Genomic DNA, 22,328 nt, shown 5'->3' on the forward strand with positions numbered 1-22,328 from the left:
GCCTTCTCCTGACAGCCCATGGGGGCTCATCTCCCGGGATCACTGAGTGTAAAGGCAGGAGGGCCCCACTGCAGAGAGAGCAAAGTCACAGATCCTCCCCAGGTCGGGCGAGCAGGAGCCCAGCGGCTGAGAAGGGGTGAAAGGGAATCTAAGCTAAGCCCTGCCAGCCACACAGAAGTAAGCCTGCTCCAGACGTAACAGAGCAGTGTCCCACACAGTGTGCTCCTGGGGAAGTAGGGGACAGAGGGACAGACTATGGGTGCCAGAGGAGCCCCACTGGCTGCCCTGGAGGCTTCTGAAGTCAGACTTCCAGGGTTCTCACTTAACCACCTCCCTTCTCTCCTCTGTCATGGGCATTGTTTCAGTGTTTGTCTCACTGACGCTGAAATGCTAGCCGAGATGACACCTGTAATGTGCAGAGTCGTGTCTAGCAGAGCCGTGTAGTAAGTGGGCAGTACTTGAGAGCTGCTGTTACTCTGTTAGGATTATATTCAGCAGAACACAGGCCCTTCCCAGGCAAGGCTCCAGCCCCCGACAAGGTGCCCACTTCGTGTCTCCTTCTGCTGCCCCTCAGGTCCTAGCTGGACTACTGCACCTCGGCAACGTCCGGTTTGCCGACTCCGAGGATGAAGCCCAGCCCTGCCAGCTGATGGACGGTGCCCAGTGTGAGAGCAGGGGTGGAGGGGGGCTGTGCCTCAGGCTTTGGTCACATACCCAGGGAGCCAGGCAGGTCCTGCCCAGAAAAGAGCCAGTCTTGGTGGGATCAGGTAGGAGGTCAGAGAGTGGTGCCCTTGATTAACCCGCCAGCTGTAGGGCCCTGCCCTGGATGAGTTGCTCCTCACCCCATCTCTGAAGCAGGTGGCACTGCCTCCATTTTACAGATGAGCAAACGAGAGTCAGAGGGTGTATATAGTCATTTGTCCCACACATGGCAGTGTGGACTGGGGCACAGAGGTTCTGGGTTCAAATCCTGCCTCTGCCTTCAGCAGGTCTCTTCGCCCACCAGAGAGGTTTCCTCCATTCCCTTGGTGGGGGCATGGTTCCACTGCAGTGGCTTCGCTGCCTTATGAAGAGGGCTGTTTGGACGGAAGGTTTGTCCCTTCCAGGCTCTGTCAGGACATCGGCCTCCCTGCTGTGGCTCCCAGAAGACCCGCTGCTGGAGACACTGAGGATTAGAACCATCAGGGCAGGGAGGCAGCAGCAGGTGTTCCTCAAGCCCTGCTCCCGGGCCGAGTGCGACACCCGCAGAGACTGTCTGGCCAAACTGGTCTACGCACGGTGAGCACTCTGGGCCCTGGCCTCCGCCCAGGTTCTCCCCGTCTGGACTTGAACCAGACACTGCCGTGCAATAGGCCCAGGCCCAGGGGGAGGGCTGCCAGACAAAGCAGTCGGGTGTCTCTCCCTGCTCCCCCAATCCTTGGGGACAGCAGTGAGTGGCTCCTGGGACTTTCCTGAGCAAGGCCCTTGGCCTCAATTTCGGAGTACTCTGTGCAGGGAAGTTGCCACAGCCTGGCCTAGATTCAGCTCATTATTACGTACAGCAGCCTGCCTCGACCTTGGCAGTAGGTGAGGAGAGCGTGCCTCACTCTCCACTGGCAGGCAGGCCCCAGAGGTGATTGGGGGCCCTCACAGTTCCAGGTGCAGACCGTGGCTGAATAGGCTCCTTTTTTTCCACAGGCCCATTTGTTTAAGCTCTTTGTAGTCACCTGGGGAATTTGGTAGATGTGGCAGAGCCAGAAGCTCAGGCCAGAGGCTTGGGCAACATGATGAGCAGCAACTGGGAGCCCAGAGCAGGGTAGGGTGGGGGTCCTAGCTGTTCCTAGCGGTTTATGTGGGCATATCCACCACACTCTGGTCGTGTGGTTAAGGGTAGTTTCTCACTCTGGGTTTTTGAGAGCTTTTGGGGTGCCATGTATGGGCGTCAAGGGGCCCAGAACCCTTTGAAATTAGGGGACAGAACGTTTGTATGTGCATGTGCACGTGCTGTGGGAACTCGGGTGTCTGGGGAGAGGGTCCGCCTGCTTTTACAAACTTCCCAAAGAACCAAGAGTCAGAAGCACTGCTGAGGGAGTGAGACCCTCTGCACTGAAAACGGCCGGGGCAGCTGGGCCCAGCCTGCACCCGGTCCACAGGAGACTCCATTCCACTGCCACCAAGCCAATTTCGTGTCACATTTTGAGGCCAAAGACTTTTAAAACCTTTGCTTCAAGTGACTGCAAAATGAGCAAATAAAGGACGGCCCCCTTGTGGGGGACCGAGTGGGCGGACGCGACAGGGCCCTGAGCTCTGGGCTCCACAGGTCGAGTTTTGCGGGGGAGCCCGGTTAACTCGCTTCGTTACGAACCCCACCCAGGCCTGCTCCTCAGCCCCTTCTAGTCAAGACACCAGCTGGGTGTCGAGACGACACTGAGGTAGCCCACGCCCTGCCTAGCCACTGAGTCTAGTTGGTCCTGGACTCAGTCTTGCTGGGAGGATGGTCAGCTTTGTGTGCACCTGGAAATGTGCATGACTGCAGACAGCTTTTGTCGTCGTTGGTCAAGACAGGCTGGGTGGGAAATTCAGAGAGAGTTAGCTCTCAGCCTGTCGGGCTTAGAACACAGGCGCCCCAGGGTGTGGCACCTGGCTGGAGGACTGACTTTGCCACCCCTCGGGCCCCACCTGAGTCTCTCTCACCAGAACATGCCTTTTCCCCCCTCACCCTGCCTCCCCATAACAGGCTGTTTGACTGGCTGGTATCAGTGATCAACAGCAGCATCTGTGCAGATCCCGACTCCTGGACCACTTTCATAGGTAGTAGTGTCCCTGCTCCTCACCCACTGGGAGCAGGCATTCAAAAATAGAACAGGGGTGCTCTGGGCCCACTGTGCTAACTCTGGGCAGCTCCTTTCCCATCCCTGCATCCCTGCATCCCTGTCTCCTCATCCGTCCACCAGCGTTTGGGTGAGGACACCTCAGCACACCCCAGGGCCCGCATCTGACTTGTTCTAGCTTGCCAGGTAGGCTCAGAGGGCAGGCACTTCATCTCCCCAGAGACCCAGCTGCACTCTCAGGAGAGGCAGGGATGGGAAAGGAGCCAGGATGAGTAAAGGATGGCAGTGGTGGAGCCAGGGTAGGACAGTCAGGCAGGGGATGAAGTAAAGCTCAGAGGCTCCAGTAAAGTTTACAGCATGATGGAATTCCAGACACCCGCTGGGCTGGGGAGGCCTGGGCCCCCACACTGCATTGGGTGCAAAAAACCTTCCCTGGGGCCTCGGATCCCTCACAGGAAGGGCCTATTATCCGTGCCCTGGCCTGCCCCTCACCCCTCCCTCGGCTTCTCTTCCTGCTCTGAGTTCAGTGGGGGTGTGTGGCAGAAATGGGAACTCTGGGGTGGGGCAGGGTGCTCTGCTCACTCCGCCTCATCCCCAAGCTGCCAAGGATGTGGCTTCTGCCTGAGCCACCCTGGGCTCCTGTAGTCCCCTCCTCTGCCTTGCAGTGGCCCCACGCGTTCTCCCCTCGTCCTCCCAGGCCTGCTGGATGTGTACGGATTTGAGTCGTTTCCTGACAACAGCCTAGAACAGCTGTGCATCAATTACGCCAATGAGAAGCTGCAGCAGCACTTTGTGGCTCACTACCTAAGGGCTCAGCAGGTGAGGGTGTGACCACAGGGCAGGCCTAGTCTTCCTGGCCCCCAGGACCCAACCTTTAGTTACCCCTTTGATGCCGTTCTGGAGTATGTGGTGTTGCTGACCCAGCCACAGAGTGGTCCTTCTGGCCTCTGACCATAGCTGCCTTCTTCTGCCCCCGCCTCCCTGCCCCCTAGGAGGAATATGCAGCTGAGGGCCTGGCGTGGTCATTTGTCAACTACCAGGACAACCAGACCTGTTTGGATCTCATCGAGGGGAGCCCCATCAGCATCTGCTCCCTCATAAATGAGGTGGGGAGTGTCAGCTAGTGTGCTGAGCACCAGAGTTGGGCTTTGGGCCTTTCTGAGGCCTTGAAGGCTATTCTGTGCCCTCTCTGTGACTCTGTCTCCCCATCTGCCAAATGGGTTTGCAAATCCCTATACTCCTTTACTCTCAGGGTCACTTTGATGTCTGTGTGACAACTCGGCTACCGGCAGGGTGGCAGGGTGGGGACTGTCAGGGTGTGGTGAGCCCCTCTCACTTTCGTGGCCAACCACCTGTCCCACCCCACGCAGGAATGCCGCCTTAACCGGCCGAGCAGTGCGGCCCAGCTCCAGACACGCATCGAGGGTGCCCTGGCAGGCAGCCCCTGCCTGGGCCTCGACAGGCTCAGCCGGGAGCCCAGCTTCATGGTGCTGCACTACGCGGGGCCTGTGCAGTACCACACCGCAGGCCTGGTGGAGAAGAATAAGGTGAGGCCGGGCTGCGGCCCGTGGGGCCTGCGTAAGACAACCTGCGGAACCAATGCTGCCCACACGTGGCCGCTTCCTGTTGTGTATCCTCCCTCTTGAACACCTTCCCAGAATCCAGGGTCACCTCTTGGGTCTTCTGCCTGAGGTCTCTGCTAATCAGGCATGACCTGCCCAGAAGTGACCCCGGCCCCACTGGGTCTGCTGGTTCATAGGCGACCAGCTTGCATCTCAGACTCGGGGCCTGCCTTCCCCTGGAAGCTCTTTTTCTGGGGCCGGGTGAGCAGGCTGGCAGGCCCTGGGACAGTCCTCTGCCTGCCCTCACCCGCTGCCCTTGTCCTTTCCCAACAGGACCCTGTCCCCACTGAGCTGACCATGCTCCTGCAGCAATCCCAGGACCCCCTGCTCAGGCTGTTGTTTCCCACTGACCCAGAAGAGAAGTCCCAGGAGGAGCCCTCTGGCCAGAGCAGGGCCCCTGTGTTGACCGTAGTGTCCAAGTTCAAGGTGAGTTTGGCAGTGCTGATGTGATGTGCTTCGTTCATTTCTCAATCTCACATGTTTACTGAGTACTTCCCAGGATTGGTGCTCTGTACTGGGGAGTATTGATGAGTCAAGTAAAGGAGGTCTGCATCTGTACAGAGTTGACAGTCCTGTGTGGAAGACACAGACAGGAAACGGGCAAATAGACTGTCGAGGTAACCAACATGATGGGAGGCCTGAGGGCCTTTGGGCGGCACAGTGGGGTCTCTCACCCACTGCTCATGGAAGATTGTGGAAGAGCAGTAACTACATGAATCTCTGTGACCTGGCCCATTCCCAGTTCTCCAGCTTCCTGCTCAGACTTTGTCCTTGGCTAGAGCAGATTTGTCACCTTTTGTAACTTATGCTTTCTACTGTCTCTGGGCACATTCTGCTCCTCATTGTAGACCCTTCAACTCCACCCTCCATGTCTCTTTAGTTTATTCCTTCTCTTCACACCTCTGCATTATCGTCACCTCCTTGAGAAGGCACCCAGGGAGCCCAGGTTTGATTAGCACTCTCCTGTGCAGCCTCAGACACACCACAGAGGGTGCCTGTCCAGTGTCCGAGTGGCTCATAAGACCCTGAGCTCCGGCAGCAGCACAAACTTCAGTGTCCTGCACAAGGCATTTGGCTTGATCACAGCTGTTGCCTGAATGAATGGCAGGGGGTTCTGAGATTGTTCTCTTTTGGGAAGATTGCTGTGGGGGGTGGGAGATGGTGGCTGAGACCGTTGCAGATAGACCAACCAGGTGGAGGGTCACAGGTCATGAAAGGTGCCTGAAGGCAGAGGGGAGGAGCAGGGGGAGGGGAGGAGCAGGGGGAGGGGGGGAGGAGGGGGAGGGGAGTAGNCCCACTTCTGAGAAAAGGGCAAGGTCAGATGGAACCGTTCTGTTAGTGATCGGAGGGGAGGGGAGGGGAGGGGAGGGGAGGGGAGGGGAGGGGAGCGCTTTGGGCACAGCCAGTGAGAGCATCCAATAGTCAACCCAGGGCGAGTGAGGATCCTGGTCTCTGCTCTCCAGGCTGGGAGGGCTGCTGGAGGTGTTTGATGTAGTCTCTCACCAGGCCCAGCTGATGCCCTGGGGCTGCTCCAGGCTCTGCCTGACCCAGTGGTCCTCCCCTCTGCAGGCCTCCCTGGAGCAGCTCCTGCAGGTCCTGCACAGCACTACACCCCACTACATCCGCTGCATCAAGCCCAACAGCCAGGGCCGGGCGCAGACCTTCCTCCGGGAGGAGGTAATTCACACGGGGCCAGAGGGCTTTGCAGAGAGCTCCACGTGGACAAGGCCCTGGGGGGCTAAAGGACAGGACATTTGCTCCAAATGGAGTGACCAGAGGGGACCTCTCAGGCTGGGCCTGATGTTCGGCAGGGCTTGTCTCCCGGTTCTGGCAGGGTGGTCATATGTGGTGCACGGCTCGGTGCCCCGCACAGTGATCTAGCCCAGGAAGGAAGTAGGAGCTCTAGTGCCTCTCGTTGTCTTCTCACCAGCCACGTGCCCTGATGAGAGATGAGCCACCCAGAGGAACAGGCGGTTTTTGTGATTAACTGAAAGTCAGTCTCACCTTACAGTCTAGATTTTTTTTTAATTTGCACAAAAGCTGTGGCAAACAATTGCCCTTTGCTCAGGGTACCAGTGCCAAGAGGTGGGGATGAGGTGTGAGTGCTGGAGAGAGTCCCACAGTCATCTGGTAGATGTGACCTCAGGACTTACACCAGGATCCTCTGCTCTGTGATAAAGACTTAGTTCAGAAGACTTGGCACAGAATAACCACCCATGCCTATCCGCTATGACCCCCTTGACTGCCTACAAAGAATGAAATAAAAACAGAAACTGGGTTGGGCAGCGTGGGTGGCAGAGAGCCTCTGCACTGCTGGGGATGGCAAGGCCGAGCCAGGACCAGCACCTGCCTCAGCTGCATCCAAAGCCCTGCATCACACAGGGAACCTGGGGCCAGCAGGACCCTTTCTAGCAGGGATGTACTTAATTTCTCACTGCCCCTGAGACTGTGCCTCTACCAGGGGAGCCTCAGGAGGCCGGTGTCCGGCCTGCTTGCCCCACGCTGCAGGCACCACCCTGTCTCCCACCCTTGCAGGTGCTGAGCCAACTACAGGCTTGTGGCCTCGTGGAGACCATCCACATCAGTGCTGCTGGCTTCCCCATCCGGTGAGTGGGCCCATCACTGCAGAGGGCTGGGCCAATGTCAGTGTGGATCTCAGGCTCAGGCCCCACAAGAGCCTACCCAGCCCTGAGCAGGATACGGAGATGGGGAGAGGGGCAGGTCTGCAGGTGTCAACCTGGAACTCAAGGGGCTGTATCCATCATGTATCCATCCCCTTTCTGCGCATGAGTTTGCACTAGCACTGTTTCTGGTAAGTGTATCAATGAATAGGGAGGGGGGAGTTTGCCCTGGGGCATACACCCCTGTGGAAACAGGGATAAGAAGTATAGAGTTAATTGGTGCTAGGGAAGAAACAAAAAATGCTATTTGGTAGACTAACGGGGAAGGGGATCTTTCAGCTGGTCAAGGAGGGGCCCTCTGAAGCAGCCTGGGCCTATGGGAAGGAAAAGGCCAGCCAGGGAAGACTTTGAGGGTAGGTGGAGAACATTCCGGACTGAGTGAACAGCAACCACAGAGTTCCCAGGTTCCCAACTGAAAGATGCTAAAGTGACCAGAGCACAGACAACTGGGAGGCGGCGCAGGAGCCAGACCTGAAGGGCCAGGCCAGGGAAGGGCTTGGCAGCATGTGCTGAGTGCAGCAGAAGCCGCTGGGTGTCATGAGGAAGGCAAGCTCTGCTCTCATTCATAACCCCAGGGCTGCCATGGGGAGGTGGGATATAGGGTCAGGAGGGAAGGGAGGAGATGAGTGAAAGGCTGCTGCAGGTGTACAGGCAAGATGGTGTCCCCAATGAGGGTGGCAACAGTGAAAAATGGCGAGAAGTGGGTAAACTTGGGAGTATGGCTTGGGGTAGAAAGAGGGCTGTGGATTGATTGGCTGTGGGGTATTGGGCAGGGGAGTAGTCAACTTCCAGGCTGTAGAAGCAAATTCCAGGCTTCCATCGGAGGCAGATGGACATCGGGGCACAATTCCCCAGGACTGGATAGTTTGAGGGAGGCCCAGATTGGAGGGTGGGAGGGTCAGGTTTGAAGTGGCTGTGAGACAGGCTGGGGCCCAGCAGAGCTCTAAGAACTGGAGGAAATCCTGGGTAGAGAGAAGGGGTCGGGGTCATCCCCCGAGGAACACTCACATTCTCTGAGAAACCAACAACAACTCGGAAGGAGGAAGCCAGGATCATGCCACTGACCACAGGGTTTGGTGGCATTGTGTTGCTGATGACTGTGACAAGAGCCACCTGGGTGCAGTATGGGGGTCAGAAGCCAAACTCAGAGGAGTACAGATATCAGATGTCACCAGTTGTTTAGAGAAGTGTCACCATGAGGAGAGGCAATGAAATCAGGAAGAGGTGGAGGCAGCTAGGGGTCAGAGAGGACAGGTGGGAGACACAGCCCAGCATGAGTGCGAGGTGTCCGTGATCCAGTCATGGGGGAGGCCTGTGCACTCCTTTGGAAGGAGACAAGCAGCTAATCCTCTAGTGACAGGGCACACGCAGCTCACAATGGTGTCTGTGGGCTTCCTGCTGAGTGACCCTAGTGACCTCTCCAGAACCACAGCCTCATCCATCCAGTGGGGCAGTTAAAGCAGCACCCCGCTGGGCCATTGGGCGGTCAAGTACAGTAACTCCAGCTGTACCCTGAGTGCGTGCCTGGTTCACAGATGAAGTCACTTCATTCTCTCCTGCCCACTTTGGCTTCCAGGGTCTCTCACCGGAACTTTGTGGAACGATATGAATTACTGAGAAGGCTCCTTCCCCGCACAGCCCCTGGCCTCCAGAGCCCATCTCCTAGTGAGGGGCCCCCAGGTGAGTGGAGCCCATTTGTTAGTCATTTGTTCCACTGAGCTCCTACCCTGGGTCACCTCAGGACTAGGGGCTGAGGGTTCAGAGACCAGTAAAACTCAGCCTTGCTGCCTTCGGGGTTCTTGGTTCAGTGGGGAAGCAGACCAAAAAAAAAAAAAAAAAAGACAATTTAACAGTTGGAAAAGTGGAATGGCAGAGACAGGATGCTGTTGGGTGGTGATAGGAAGATGTAAATTGGGGGGGGGGGACTTCCTGGAGGAGGTGGTATCTAAGGACAGATGGGATTAACCAGGTGAAAGGCTTTCCACTCGATAGAAGTAATCTGAACAGAGGCCTGCAGGCAGGAGACAGCTGCGTGAGGAACTCCAGGTCATTCAGTGTTGCCCGCTCACAGAGAGCAGAGAATGGTGGGAGGTGAGGCCCAGTCAGAGAAGCTGGGCTTTATTCTCTGGGTAGATGGGAGGCACTTCCAGAGAAGGTAGGGATGTCAGCTTCCTGCTTCCTAGAGACCACTGTGGGTGCCACGTGGCAGGCCCTGGATGTTAAGTTAGCTGGAGTAGAGAGAAGCTAGATATGTGGGCACAGTCAGGAAACGTTGGGAAGAAATTGGTCAGACTGGGCAAGCACTCGACTAGAGGTAGAGGGAGAGGAAAAGAGAAAATTAAAATAATGAACTATGCCTGGCCTTTGGGGAAAGCGATCTGGGGAAGCTGCTGAGCTGCCAAGGAACTCAGCAAACGCTGATCTCAAGGGAAAGGTCAGGCCTGTGACCCTGGTGGGGGTTGTGGGCATGTGGCTATCACGGAGGCTGTGGCCCCTCCCACCCACATAGCCTTACCCGGGAGCCCACCAAGGCCCATTTGGACAGTTCTGCTTTGTTTTTCTGTCTTGGGCACAATTTGTCACTTTCCTTTCACCTTTTCCTCCACCTCTTTCTCATCCTCTCTCCATGGTCTGCTCTACTGCTCTGTCTCTTGCCCAAGTCCCCTGGCCCCTGGTTGATTCTGCTGCTGTTTCTCATCTACGGAGTCTTCTTTGGCAGCCCCTGTCTCCCAAGAGGCACTGGGCAACTAAAGGTGGTCAGAGCCCTCAGGTAAATCCTCCATCTGCAGGAGCAGCCCTGTGACACAGGGGAACCTATGGGCCTCCACAGGCCCAGGATCTGAGGTTTTGCGGGAGAGGGGGTGGCCCAGCTGCACTGTTTGGCCCTCAGCATGTTTGGGGCTAGAGACAAATGTTGGCTAGACAGCCTGGGATTCCAGGTTGGAGTCCAGGCACCAAGTGCCCTTTGCTACCCTGCCCCAAGGGAGCCACAGGAGTGGGGGCTGCAGGCTAGTCCAGGGCACAGCCTCAGCAAGATTCCAAGCCTGCTTAGAATGCCAGGGGCCTGCAGGACAATAGAGGGGCTGCCCCTGGTCTCTCCCCCTAAAAAAGGTAGAAGAGGAGAGGCAAGAACAGACAAGAAGCCTGTGACGTGGTGGCAAGACCAGCCCCAGTTTCTCAGGGCCACAGGAGTGTGTAGATGACGCAGCATTGATGGAACCTGTCTCCCATCCCTTAGAGTGGCTTCCACACGCCGAGGAGGCCCCGCCACACCGTCTACTCAGGGATATCCTCTGCACTCTGCCGGCTCTAACTCGGGCAGTGGCCACACCCGGTGACCCAGCTGAGGCCACTCCAGCCCCAATACACTGTGGCAGGACCAAGGTGTTCATGACTGATGCCACGGTAAGCCGTTCCAGAGGAGGAGCAGAGATCACACAGACCAGCTGTGTGCTGTCCACAGGATGGGCTGGGCCCTCCACAGGGCAGGGGGGAGGCTGAGGACCTCAGTGGATGCCCCTTCTCCCAGCTGGAGCTCCTGGAGTGCGGGCGTGCCCAGGTGCTGGAGCAGTGTGCCCGCTGCATCCAGGGCGGCTGGAGGCGACACCGGCGCCGCAAGCAAGCGAGGCAGAGGCGGGCTGCTGTGCTCATCCAGGCAGGTAGGACCGGGGCCCTGGGCACACAATCTGGCTCCGGGCCCATAGATGGGTCCAGGTGCTGCTGTCCTCGGGGATTGCACACAGGCTCCAGGTGACACCCATTTCCTTTGAAACGCTGCTCCTTGAGTCCCCACATACCAAAGCTAACGGCCTCAAGACATTCATGGCATATCCCCATGGTGCACTGGGATTCTGATTCCCTGTCCACCTCACCCAGGGCATCTTTCTAGTTCAGTAGAAACCAGGTCACACCACCGATAAAGGGTGCTTTATACGTAGTAGGGGCTAAGACTTTTGTCGTTCATTCCCTTCTCCCAGACCTAGATAGCTGTTTATACCATCTTTCCCTTTATGACAACTCAAACCATTACCTGCTGGGCTCCAGGGCTTTCAATGAGTTTAAGAAGGTAAAAACGTGACAAGATTTGATTCACCAAAGGAAGAAATGTACCAACCATGTTACTGCCTTTACCAGCATGTGGTGTATGATGGTGTCATCCATTCATAAAGCAAGCAAGCTAAACATAAGGGTCTCAGAAATGAACACAAGTAATTCTAAAAGATGCAGGCAGTTCAGACCTTCTAACACCCTGGGCATTGTCCCGGGCTGAGCCTGAGGCGGGGTGACCCTGCTCTCAACTGTTCCTTCAAGGGACAGACAGCACCAAGCCTGTGGGCAGTCTGTGGGCCAGCTTCCAACCTCGCCTCAAGTGGTGCACAGGTGGCCACTGACCAGAAATCACCTGTATCGGGCTTTTTGAGCAGCTGCACAGCCAGGCCACCCACAGCTGGGATGACCATTTTACCCTTCCCTGTTTCTGGGCCACCCCTTAGCCACACGTTCCTGGTTGACTCGGAGACGCATCCAGAGGCTGCACATGGCTGCCACAGTCATCAAGCGCGTGTGGCGGCGGTGGAGAGTGAGTATCCGGCTCAGGCAGTCGGCTGGTGGCGGGTACTGTGGTGCCAGGTGGAGCCGGGTTGGTGCCAGGTGGAGCCGGGTTGGAGTGCGGGCCCCGCCACTGGAACACCGGTGGCCCGTGCTCTTCATGCGTGAAGTGGGCCCGACACCACCGACCCTGCAGGGTGGCTGTGATGGCCAAGAGTGGCGTAAGCAACTGGGAACATGCTAAAAACCACAGAATTGTATACTTTAAACAGGTGAATTTTGTATCAATTAGATCTCCCCGGGCTGTCCTTTAAAGTGGCATGTGTAAGGCCTAAGCCCAGGTGCCTTGGGTATGAAGTTCTGCCTGCCACACAGCCAGGATGGCGGGGGGCCCTTCAGTGCGCCTTGACCAGCCAAGTTAATAAAGAGTTTTGGTTTCCGTTTTCCATTTAGAGCTACTAAATCGGTATTCTTTTTTTAAGGTCAGAATGGCCTTCCTTGCTTCCAAAGAGCTGGATGGTGTAGAAGAAAAACACTTGTTTCAAGCTCCCCGTTCCCCAGGCTCCTTCCCGCTGCCCCAGACACAGACCTGGCTCCTGGGGGCAATAATCCGCCTCTGGCCCCTGGGACTGGTCCTGGCCAATGCGACCATGGGTGTCCGCGGCTTTCAGAGGAAACTGGTGGTCTGGGCCTGCCTGCAGCTCCCCTCCGCCAGCCCTAGTAGCGCCCCCGTCCGGACAGCACACGAACAGGATGGGGTCACGTCCATCCGAGCGCTGCCTCAGGTAAAGTGGTGAAGGGAAGGTGATGGGACCGATGGCAGCTCACCAGCTGTGGCAGCGTGGCGGTCCTGCCCACAACAGCTCGGGCCCCTCCCATCTCACTGTAGAAGGCAAGAGGCAAGACCTGGAACCTTCTGTGGGAGCAGGCAGGAGGCCAGGAGGACAGCTGTCCTACCCCTGCAGGGGTGGGGGGTGGGGGGAACCAGAGCCTAAGCTTCTCAGCTGGCTGCACTTACACCTTGGGCTTTTCCAGAGCTTTCCCATCACTTTAAAAGACTACCAGTAAGTGTCCCAGCATCTCCTTTTTAAAAAAAAGTAATAACTTATTTATCTTTAGAGAGGGGAAGGGAGAAAGAGGAGGGGAGGAACAGCAATGTGTGGTTGCTTCTCACATGCCCCCCAATGGGGACCTGGCCCACAACCCAGGCATGTGCCCTGACTGGGAATCGAACCAGCGACTCTTTGGTTCGCAGGCCAGCACTCAATCCACTGAACCACACCAGCCAGGGCAAAGCATCTCCTTTTAATTAGTCCCACTTGCAAAAAACTTGGGTTGTGAGGACAGCTTGCTCCCTCCAGTGGCACTGGATTCGGCACCATGTTTTCCCCAACTGATGTTGCTTGGTGTAGCTCATTTCCTAGCCAGGGAAGCAACAAGCAGGCAAGTCAGTGGTCCAAGTGCTCAATGTTTATATGGGCAGCCAGGGAAAAAGCCAGCCAGCATATCAAATAGGCTAACACACAAGGGTTAAGTGATACTGACAAGGCAGAAGGAAGGGAAGCATGAATTGCCATTCCAGAGGAATCCCTGTACGCCAGAACCTGGTAAAATCCCCCTTGACAACGTTAGGCATTCTTAGGGCTGTGACGATTGTCTTGGGAGGGGAGAGCTCTCTTCTACTATTTCCTCATCTGTCTCTACTGAAGGGATGTGAGCTTTGACATTTTAACACTGCTCTAGACTTTGCCACTCTTATAGCAAAAGGAGGAAAAAAACACTGTAACTCCCATGCCAGAGCTTGCTTGTCCACACTCCCTGTGTTTCCAGCACATGCTCTGAGCTACCTTTAGGCGGTGGCTCCCCTGGGGACCGCGGTAACCTGCATCTCTCTCCCTCCCTAGGGCTCGATAAAGTTTCACTGCAGAAAGTCTCCACTGCGCTATGCTGACATCTGCCCTGAACCTTCGTCCTACGGTGTTACTGGCTTTAATCAGATTCTGCTGGAAAGACAAAGGCCGGGCCACGTGTGAGCTCTGCTCACCTTCTCTCCTCACCTGGCTGGGCGATCTGCGTGCCTTTGTTTCTACAATGCCTTTTCCTGCCAGCTGCCTTGCCAAAGACATTTAATCAACAGAAAGCTGCCAAACGGCTTCCACAGTGACTCCAAGGCCTGTGAGAGAGAACCAGGGCTGCTGCAGCCTGTCCACCAGACAAGCCTGGGGCTCCAGCCGCTGTCTCGGGCACTGACAGGTGTCAGGGTTAGCAGTCACCAAATCCAGGTCAAAAACCATCAGGGCCACAGAGAAGCTCACACTTTCACCACCTTCACGGGTCCAGCTCCAATCAGACAAGAATGAGAGTTGCCTGTCACTACACTGGCACACCCCCGACACTGATTCCCCAAGAACAGAACAGGCAGCTTGATATCAGCTCTAAAATTTTGGCTGGGGAAATTCTGCATTTAGTTTCTTAAAGAGGAACAAAACCTTACTATTTAATGTGCTGTTGACTTATTTAATTTCAAGCAATCAGATCACAAACCAGGGATGATGAACAGTGCAATGTGCCACAGAACCACATCTTGATTTTACTTAGTAACACTAAGTTGTCACTCAAATGAGTGTAAAACTTGATAAATTATCATTTACGACATCCACCTTAACTGTACCAAAAATAAATAACTTGAAAACAACCACTTGAGTGTCTGCCCCTGGACCACCCCCATCCGCCGGACGCCCAAGCCCACAGCACTAGAAGCGAAGACTTGCAGGACCTACCCCAGGTCAGCTGGCCTGTGTGCTGGAAACCACTGCCCTTGCTCTGGGCCCAGGTAGCTGGTCTCCTGCGAGAGGGAGCAAGCAGCACGACAGTCCATTTTAAGAGTCCTTATTCTGGGATGGTTCCACAATCCTTAAACAGCAGTCAGCAAACTCCACAAACAAGGGCTCCTGCATGTAGGCTCTCATGAGCTTGGCCTTGTCTTCCCCCTGGTTGAGGCTGACCATCAACTCTCTCAGGTGTGGGTTGAGCAGTAAGCTGCTTAATTCTGCAGACTCCCCTTAAAAATGAAGGAAAGCCAATCTGAGTTGAAGTGGCAACAGGTGGAGAAGGTTGAAAGCTAAATGCTTTAAATGTAATATATATTGCATGCCCTTAACCTTTAAATCCACAAATGAACCCCAACACGTTACATAAACAAGGTGAAAGCATATCAAGTGATCTCCAAGTTAAATGCTGTCACAGATTATTGTTCTTGGTATCTTTGTAAATACTTTAACTTTATGCCCCTTGGGCTAAGAAAAAATACTACCACAAATGCAAAGCACAGCATTAACTTGTTGGCAAGGACCATTATACCAAATGCTCTGAATGATACTTAAGCAGGCGCTTCAGCAGAAACAGGAACAGCAGCAGTGAACTGGCTCTAGCATCCGTTGGGGCCTTACAGAGCACAGGACTGTTCACACCTACCCACAGCTGGCTCCAACCTCAGTCTAATCACTGCCGTGGGGGCGGGTGCAAAGCAGCACCTGTTAGGCCGGCTCTGTGAAATGGGAATGAAAATAACGCCCACCTGTAGGAACTATCCTGGTCCTTTAATTATATAGGTAACAGAATTGCTATGGGAACTGGATGAGCAGCCCTAAAAAATACTAGGCATTATTAACACCTGCATCCCTCTAAAAAAATCAAGTCCTGGGATTACCCAGCCTGCACGAACTGCTGGACTGCAAATGGAGCACTAGGAACATGGGAATAAATGCAGGTCTCTCCCCACAGACTGGTGTGAGACAAATTACCCTGAAAGCCAGTGAGTGGTGTATTATAAAGAATCACAGGCCTGGCTGGTGTAGCTCAGTGGATTGAGCAAGGGCCTGCGATCCACACAATCGCGGTTCGATTCCCAGTCAGGGCACATGCCTGGGTTGCAGGCCAGTTCCCAGCAGGGGACTCACAAGAGGCAACCATACGTTGATATCTCTCTCCTTCCCTTCCTCTCTAAAGATAAATAAATAAAATCTTAAGAATCGCCGGAAGATGAAAAAGTGTCTAGTTCTGATGGAATCAAAAGGTCAAGTTTAAGCAAGGACAGAACATTTGAACAAAGCACGAAAGCGGGGCACAGAACTCTGTCCACCCACAAAGCCAGTGTGACTCCAGGCCAAGGGAAGGGTCTTGTAGACAGGCTGGGAAGTACAGAAGCCCTGTGCTAATGTTTTTACATTGATTTTAGAGAGAGGAGCACGCGGGGAGAGAGAAACATTGATTTGTTGTTCCCCTATTTATGTGTTCACTGGTTGCTTCTGTAGGTGCCCTAACCGGGAACTGAAACACACAACTTTGGCAAATTAGGATGATGCTCTAACCAACTGAGCTACCCAGCCAGGGCCAGTCTTGTATTGCTTATGGAACTGTGGCTGGATGAAGGGCTCTGCATGCCATGCTAAAGTATGTAATTACTAAGAAACACATTCTATCCCTGGCTGGTGTGGCTCAGAGGATTGAGTGCCAACCTGTGAACCAAGAGGTGTGCAGTCATGGCACATGCCTGGACTGCGGGCCAGCTCCCCAGCTGGGGGCCTGTGAAAGGCAACCAACTGATGTTTCTCTTGCACATTGATGTTTCTCTGGCTCTCCTCCCTCCCTACCCCTCCCTCCAAAAATAAATAATTAAATAATCACATTCTATACAACAGAGTAAATGTATCTCAATGACTGACAAAGAATAAGTAAGTACAGCACAGACTTACCTAACTTTTTTAAATTCTGCAAAGAAACCCTGTCCTCCTCCTCATCGCTATTGAGAAAATCAGCTACAGAGTCGTCATCGTCATCTAAGGAATACAGAACACAATCAATACTTAGGACTATAAAGGAACCCCAGGTGCCAGACCTTAACAACTTTCCCAATAGACTAAAAAAAGTACGTGCACACACGTGACAGTAATGCGTATGCAAGCAGGTACAGACAAAGCAAACCAAACCCCTTCTCTGGAACTGGTGACTATACCAACACTCCTCTTTTAGGAAAGGGAAGGAAAATGAAAAAACCGGATGCTTTAATAAATGCATCCTAGTGTGCACACACATAGCCCACCATGTGTTTCCCTGTGGCCGTTACGTGTGGAGGCTGATTTTCCAATTCTTATCACCCCACCTCGCCTCGCCCTGGCTCCAGCCCGATGATGAGCTAATAAACTAGGTGTGCTCCATAAAAACCTGCTAAGGTGAATCCCCTCAGGAGCAGGAGTTGCCGGCACTGCCTGAACCCAACAAGGAAGTTTCTCCAAGGGCAGAAATGGGCAATCCCCTTGTGAATGTTCATTACGTCTTTGGTGGCACCAGAAGAGGCTGCTTTCAGAGCCTGGAATGGTGCATGACACCCAGAAGGTATTAAAGACTGGCTGGCTGGGATGACAGCCCGCCACCACTGTAAGCTGTGAGAAGCCCCCCATGGCAGCAGGGTGTCCTAAACCAAAGGCAGCCTCCCACCTACGCCCAGGAGAACTGACAGCCCCAGCCAGGTCCATGAAGGAAGACTGAAGCCTTTACTACAGAAGGCTCCCACCAGCAGGGCCCACCCTGCACCCCAAAACCACACCTCTGGTCTTTCTCCCCTCTGCCTCTTGCTCCCATCTGTCTTGTCCTGAACGATGCCTTCAAGCTGCTCTGTATTACCTGTGCCCTGACTCCTAGTGCTCTGGGCTAAGAGAGCTGCTTCTCCACAAAGAAGACAGGGTTCTTGACTCCCCTGCCCCAGCCCAGGTCTCCTCTTTCAACTTATTCTCTCTGAACTCTCATTCTAGGTTTGTATGAAGTCAACTAACCCACCTTTGTTTTCCACAGGCTTTGTAGTTTTTTCAGTAACAGCTGATCTTAGTTTTTTCTCAATAGGACGAGTTTCAGGATTGCACTGCTCTGGAAAAGACACAAATCTCAGGAGCACATCACCTCCATTTTAGTGACATGGCTGCACCTTCCCGCCAAGCCAGCATCTAGGTGGGAAGCATGTGCATGGAGTAAGGGATGTGGGTGAGGTGGAGATGGATGCAGAGGGAGTAAGAGATCAAATAAGGGGCAGTACAATGAAAACAAGCAACCCTGAACCTGGGAGAAGCCCTCACAGACCCCTAGGACCTGTCCAGGTCAGCTCTCCCCTTGCCTAATCTCACGGGACTTTCATTATGATTAAGTGGCACACTGACTTCAACCAGCATCAAACTACTGGATCTGGCACAAATAAGTCCCCTTTTTATTACACAATCTTTTATTACAAAATCATGAGCATATAATTCTGTAACATAACAATATCACGCTCAAGCACACCACAAAACATTTCAAACTAAAACTATAAATCATTCAACCTGGACTTCCGCCAAGATGGAGGCATAGGTGGAAACACTGTGCCTCCTCTCACAACCAAGTTTAAAGCCAACAAAGTTTTAGTAACAAAAACGCAGCCAAAACACAGAAAATTGAACCATACGGAAGTCCGAAAACAACGAACTGTTCAACCAGACCGGTAAGAGGGAGGTAAGAAGGGGGTAAGAGGGGGATAAAAGGGGCGGAGCCAGCAGCAGAGCGGGGTTGGGCAGGAAAGATCTCCCCACCCAGGCACCCAGGCGCCCAGGCAGCCCTGGGTGGATCCCAGGTGTGGGGTAGCAACAGGTGGACCCAGTGAGGGTGCAAGGGTGCAAGGCTGCTGGCTGATCACGGTCACACATTTGCGCGCAGATAAACCAGCGAAGGAGTGAGCAGTGAGACAGACCACGCAGGCCCCAGCAGCTTTCGGGAAGCATCAGAGGGGACCACCAATGCCCCTCTCTGACCTTGCCCACACATACAGCATCACAACCCAGTGACTGAGTTGCCCTGCCCTGGTGAACACCTAGGGCTCCGCTCTTCGTATGTAACAGTCCAAAACATGACTCAAGAAGAACTCAAAGCCCCAGAGCCAATAACTCTAAGTGACCAAGAAATGGCCAACCTATCAGATGCACAGTTCAAAACACTGGTGATCAGGATGCTCACAAAACTGATTGATTTTACTCACAAATTAGAGAAACAAATGAAGGCTAAACTAATTGAAATGAAGGGAAATGCACAGGAAACAAATAGTGATGGAAAGGAAACTGGGACTCAAATCAAGGGAGTGGACCAGAAGGAAGAAAAAAATGACCAAACAGAAAAATATGAAGAAACAAGAATTCAAAAAAATGAGAGGCTTAGGAACCTCCAGGACATCTTTAAACGTTCCAACATCCGGATTATAGGGGTACCAGAAGGGGAAAAGAAACAGCCACAAGTGGAAAACCTATCTGAACAAATGATAAAGGAGAACTTCCCCAATCTGGCAAAGGAAATAGACTTCCAGGAAGTCCAGGAAGCTCAGAGAGTCTCAAAGAAGTTGGACCCAAGAAGGAACACACCAAGTCACATCATCATTACATTAGCCAAGATTAAAATGAAGGAGAGAATCCTAGAAGCAGCAAGAGATAAGGGGACAGTCACCTACAAAAGAGTTCCCATCAGACTGTCAGCAGATTTCTCAAAAGAGACCTTACAGGCAAAAAGGGGCTGGAAAGAAGTATTCCAAATCATGAAATCCAAAGACCTACAACCAAGATTGCTCTATCTAGTAAAGCTTTCATTTAGAATGGAAGGACAGATAAAGTGCTTCTCAGACAAGGTCAAATTCAAGGAGTTCATCATCACCAAGCCCTGATTATATGAAATGTTAAAGGGACTTATCTAAGAAAAAGAAGATAAAAAATATGAACAGTGAAAGGACAGCAAACTCACAGTTATTAACAACCACACCTAAAACAAAAGCAAACTAAGAGGACAGCTAGATCAGGAGCGGAACCAGAGAAATGAAGATCACATGGAGGGTTAGCAACAGGGGAGTGGGAGGAGGAGAAGCGGGGAGAAGGTACAGAAAATAAGTAGCATAGATGGTAGGTAGAAAATAGGAAGGGGGAGGGCGAGAATAGTAAATACAGAATCTAAAGAACTAGAGACATGTGAACATAAACTAAAGGGGGGGATCGTGGTGGGGTGGGTGTACAGGGTGGAGGGGAATGAAGGGGGGAAATGGGACATCTGTAATGGCATAATCAATAAAATATATTTTAAAAAATTATTCCACCAGTATTATTACCCCACCAACTACCCTCAAGCAGGTGTTACTTCTGCATTTCCTCAGGAGTTTCAGATACTGAATTTGCAAGTGCACATGCCACTGGGCATACACAGATGGCAGTTACCAGGTCCACCCCAGAGGGATTTAATCTTAAGGTCAACAATTAAAGAGATGGGCAAGAGGCAAAGGGTCTGCTGATCTAAGTCACCTGAGAAAGCTGGGAGACGAGACCAAGAGGAGTCTGGAGGGACAGCTGTTGCCAGGTTAAAGAGCATTTCTGGCACAGGAAAGATCTATGGCTAGACCTGACCCTTAAAGTAGGGTTAGGTAGGAGAGATGGTGATGAGCAAATGCCACACACAAGCCATTTGTGGCTGGGGCACAGGTGGAGAAAGCAGGAGCAAAAGAATGCCACACACAAGCCATTTGCCTTTCTTCCTAAGGCAGGTGTCCCTCAGCAAGGGTACTGCTGTGTGTGCTGTAAGGTACACACTGCACGATGTTTATTAGAATCAATACCAATTACCAGAAATAACAACAATCCCTCCTCAGCTACTGTAACAAAAACATTGTTATGAGTTATCTTCCTAGGGAGAGCAATACCCAGGTTAAGAATACTGACCTCCCCTGGCTGATGTGGCTCAGTAGATTGAGCACTGACCTGCCAACCAAAAGGTCACTGGTTTGATTCCCAGCTGGGGCACATACCTGGATTGCAGGCCAGCTCCCCAGCTGGGGGTGTGCAAGAGGCAACTGACCCATGTTTCTCACACACATTGATGTTTCTCTTTCCCTTTCTCCCTCCCTTCCCCTGATTCTCTAAAAATAAATCATTTTTTAAACAAACAAGAGAGTGAATTGCTCAAATTTATATTTCAGAAAATTCAGCCCAGTAGCAACACAGTTAAGAGCTCCTGATTAGGTTCTTAGTGGGGCCTCACAGGGATGCAGGGCCAGAAGGAGGTGTTCCAGACTCAGCCCTCCAAACCTATGTCCAGCAAAGCAGTTGTTCTTCTCTTCTGTGTATCTTTAGCTGAAAGGTTTCTTTTTAAATGCTCCAGAGATATTAGAAAGAAAGAGAAGGTTGAGGGGAATGGCTTGAAACACACTGCTTTGTAAACCAGATCCTGGAGGAGATGAAAGGAGAGGCAAACTAAGAGGAGCTTAAATAGAAGAGTCAACCAATGAGGAGATCCTGGGAAAGGGTCCCTGAGAGCTGAGAAGACGCGCAGGACTGGGGAAGAGTTAAAATGTAGACTTAACATTAACAGCCGAGGACATCGCTCCTGGTTGTAAACAAATCTACCTCATTGTTTCTAGCAATGAATTACTTAAAAGAAAGAAAGGTTCTTGTTAATGTCAGCCAGCGCAGCTTCTGCCAAACGATAAGCGGCGCTGCGTCGGAATACTAAGATGAAATAGCTAGGGTAGACTTTTCCGACCAGAGCCCAATTAACGGATGACACGTAGGAGAAGAGGTAGAGCAGAAGAAAGGGTCTGACTGTTCAAAATCCGGAGACGCATTCACAGGCAGAAGTTCCCCAGGGGATCCGACAGGATCGCTCGCGACAGGGCCCGGAGTGAGCGCATCCTGAGGTGTCCGTGTCCCCAACACCGCGGCGGGAGGTGGGAGCTGCCCAGCACGAGGGAGGCCGGGGCTGAGGCGGGGACGCAGGGGCCTTACCTTTATGCTTCCGGGAACAGGTCAAGGAGCAGCTGTAACAACAGAACCCACCGGGCGCTTCAGCGGAGGGCTGCGCAGACCCTCCCTCAGGCCCAGCACCCGCCCCGCCACCCCTGCCCGGCCCAATACTCGCGCTCCCCTCCCCCTCGAACTCCGGCGCTTACTAGGGCACTCGGCAGGTGGGGCAGCGATATTTGGGTTTCTCCAAACAGATCACACAGACCACAGTGCTACCCTTGAGCGACGCCATGACAAGTCGGAGAACTACCTCCTACTCCAGGCGTGCGCAGCTCCCCCACCGGTCCCACGTGCACGCCATTCCTTCCTCCTCCTTAACCAGAACCAATCAGCGAGCTGCACTTAGGGGCGGTCGTAAGCAATGAATTGCTCCTGCTCACTGTTCCAGGCCTGACAAGTAGATAGTCGATATATTCGATGTGCACTCAGTAACTGCAGGTTCGATTGGTCTCCCACACACGTTATTTGCTCACCTCTAGTAAATGAGAAGTCCAGCCACTAGACTTCTTCATTACGGCTAAATTCTAAAGTCAGCACAAAAGTCAGAAATTGCTTTTTCAAACAACCCTCAAACTACCTATAACTTGGAGAAACACCTGCACTTCCAAGAGGCAGCAGGAGCTGAGACTGCCTGACGGCCCACCAGCCTCAACTTCCACCCCAGGCTCAGTCCAAGACACTCACCCAGGGAACAGAGGGGGCCTGGTTTGCCTATACCTTTTTAAAGCTTTTTTTCCCTGTCTCTCCCTCCCCTTCTTTCTTATTTCTTCTTTATTTCACTTTCGTTTCAGAGCCCTGAGCTGAATGTGTGCACAACTT

General features: G+C 53.2%; 2 protein-coding genes across 5 annotated transcripts in view; one reads left to right on the top strand and one right to left on the bottom strand.

Annotated features, from left to right (window-relative positions):
* The window catches only part of MYO19 (myosin XIX), a 32,614-nt gene extending 18,483 nt beyond the window's left edge, over positions 1-14,131 (top strand). For 3 of the 4 annotated variants that reach the window (XM_037070425.1, XM_037070426.1, XM_037070424.1), the window contains exons 12-26: positions 575-665; positions 1,107-1,278; positions 2,717-2,790; positions 3,508-3,629; positions 3,803-3,916; positions 4,181-4,357; positions 4,706-4,858; positions 6,002-6,109; positions 6,968-7,038; positions 8,690-8,793; positions 10,352-10,518; positions 10,643-10,772; positions 11,607-11,692; positions 12,144-12,446; positions 13,566-14,131. In XM_037070425.1, coding sequence (XP_036926320.1) covers positions 575-665; positions 1,107-1,278; positions 2,717-2,790; positions 3,508-3,629; positions 3,803-3,916; positions 4,181-4,357; positions 4,706-4,858; positions 6,002-6,109; positions 6,968-7,038; positions 8,690-8,793; positions 10,352-10,518; positions 10,643-10,772; positions 11,607-11,692; positions 12,144-12,446; positions 13,566-13,694 — 2,001 coding nt within the window. In that variant the 3' untranslated portion in view covers positions 13,695-14,131. Of the gene's footprint in view, positions 1-574; positions 666-1,106; positions 1,279-2,716; positions 2,791-3,507; positions 3,630-3,802; positions 3,917-4,180; positions 4,358-4,705; positions 4,859-6,001; positions 6,110-6,967; positions 7,039-8,689; positions 8,794-9,773; positions 9,884-10,351; positions 10,519-10,642; positions 10,773-11,606; positions 11,693-12,143; positions 12,447-13,565 lie in introns of those variants that run through there. The other variant, XM_037070427.1, reaches the window with a different exon arrangement.
* Positions 14,132-14,157: 26 nt separating this feature from the next.
* On the bottom strand, positions 14,158-21,807 carry ZNHIT3 (zinc finger HIT-type containing 3). The gene is made up of 5 exons (XM_037070435.1): positions 21,656-21,807; positions 21,492-21,523; positions 17,497-17,583; positions 16,416-16,499; positions 14,158-14,722 (listed from the first exon to the last, which is right to left on the bottom strand). The coding sequence occupies exons 1-5, from the start codon at positions 21,739-21,741 to the stop codon at positions 14,541-14,543; spliced, it is 471 nt and encodes a 156-aa protein (XP_036926330.1). The 5' UTR covers positions 21,742-21,807; the 3' UTR covers positions 14,158-14,540.
* Positions 21,808-22,328: the final 521 nt, after the last annotated feature.

Source organism: Sturnira hondurensis, unplaced genomic scaffold (genome assembly GCF_014824575.4).
Source record: "Sturnira hondurensis isolate 20B ecotype Veracruz unplaced genomic scaffold, ASM1482457v3 Scaffold0018728, whole genome shotgun sequence".
In the NCBI taxonomy this organism is placed as follows: domain Eukaryota; kingdom Metazoa; phylum Chordata; class Mammalia; order Chiroptera; family Phyllostomidae; genus Sturnira; species Sturnira hondurensis.

Excerpts from the sequence above, each read along its gene's own strand:
- ZNHIT3 (XM_037070435.1), bottom strand. The coding sequence starts at position 21,741 with ATGGCGTCGCTCAAGGGTAGCACTGTGGTCTGTGTGATCTGTTTGGAG. Across the intron at positions 16,500-17,496 it reads AAAGCCTGTGGAAAACAAAG|ATGACGATGACGACTCTGTA; the intron begins GTGGGTTAGTTG and ends TGTATTCCTTAG. Across the intron at positions 14,723-16,415 it reads GCAGAATTTAAAAAAGTTAG|GGGAGTCTGCAGAATTAAGC; the intron begins GTAAGTCTGTGC and ends TTCATTTTTAAG.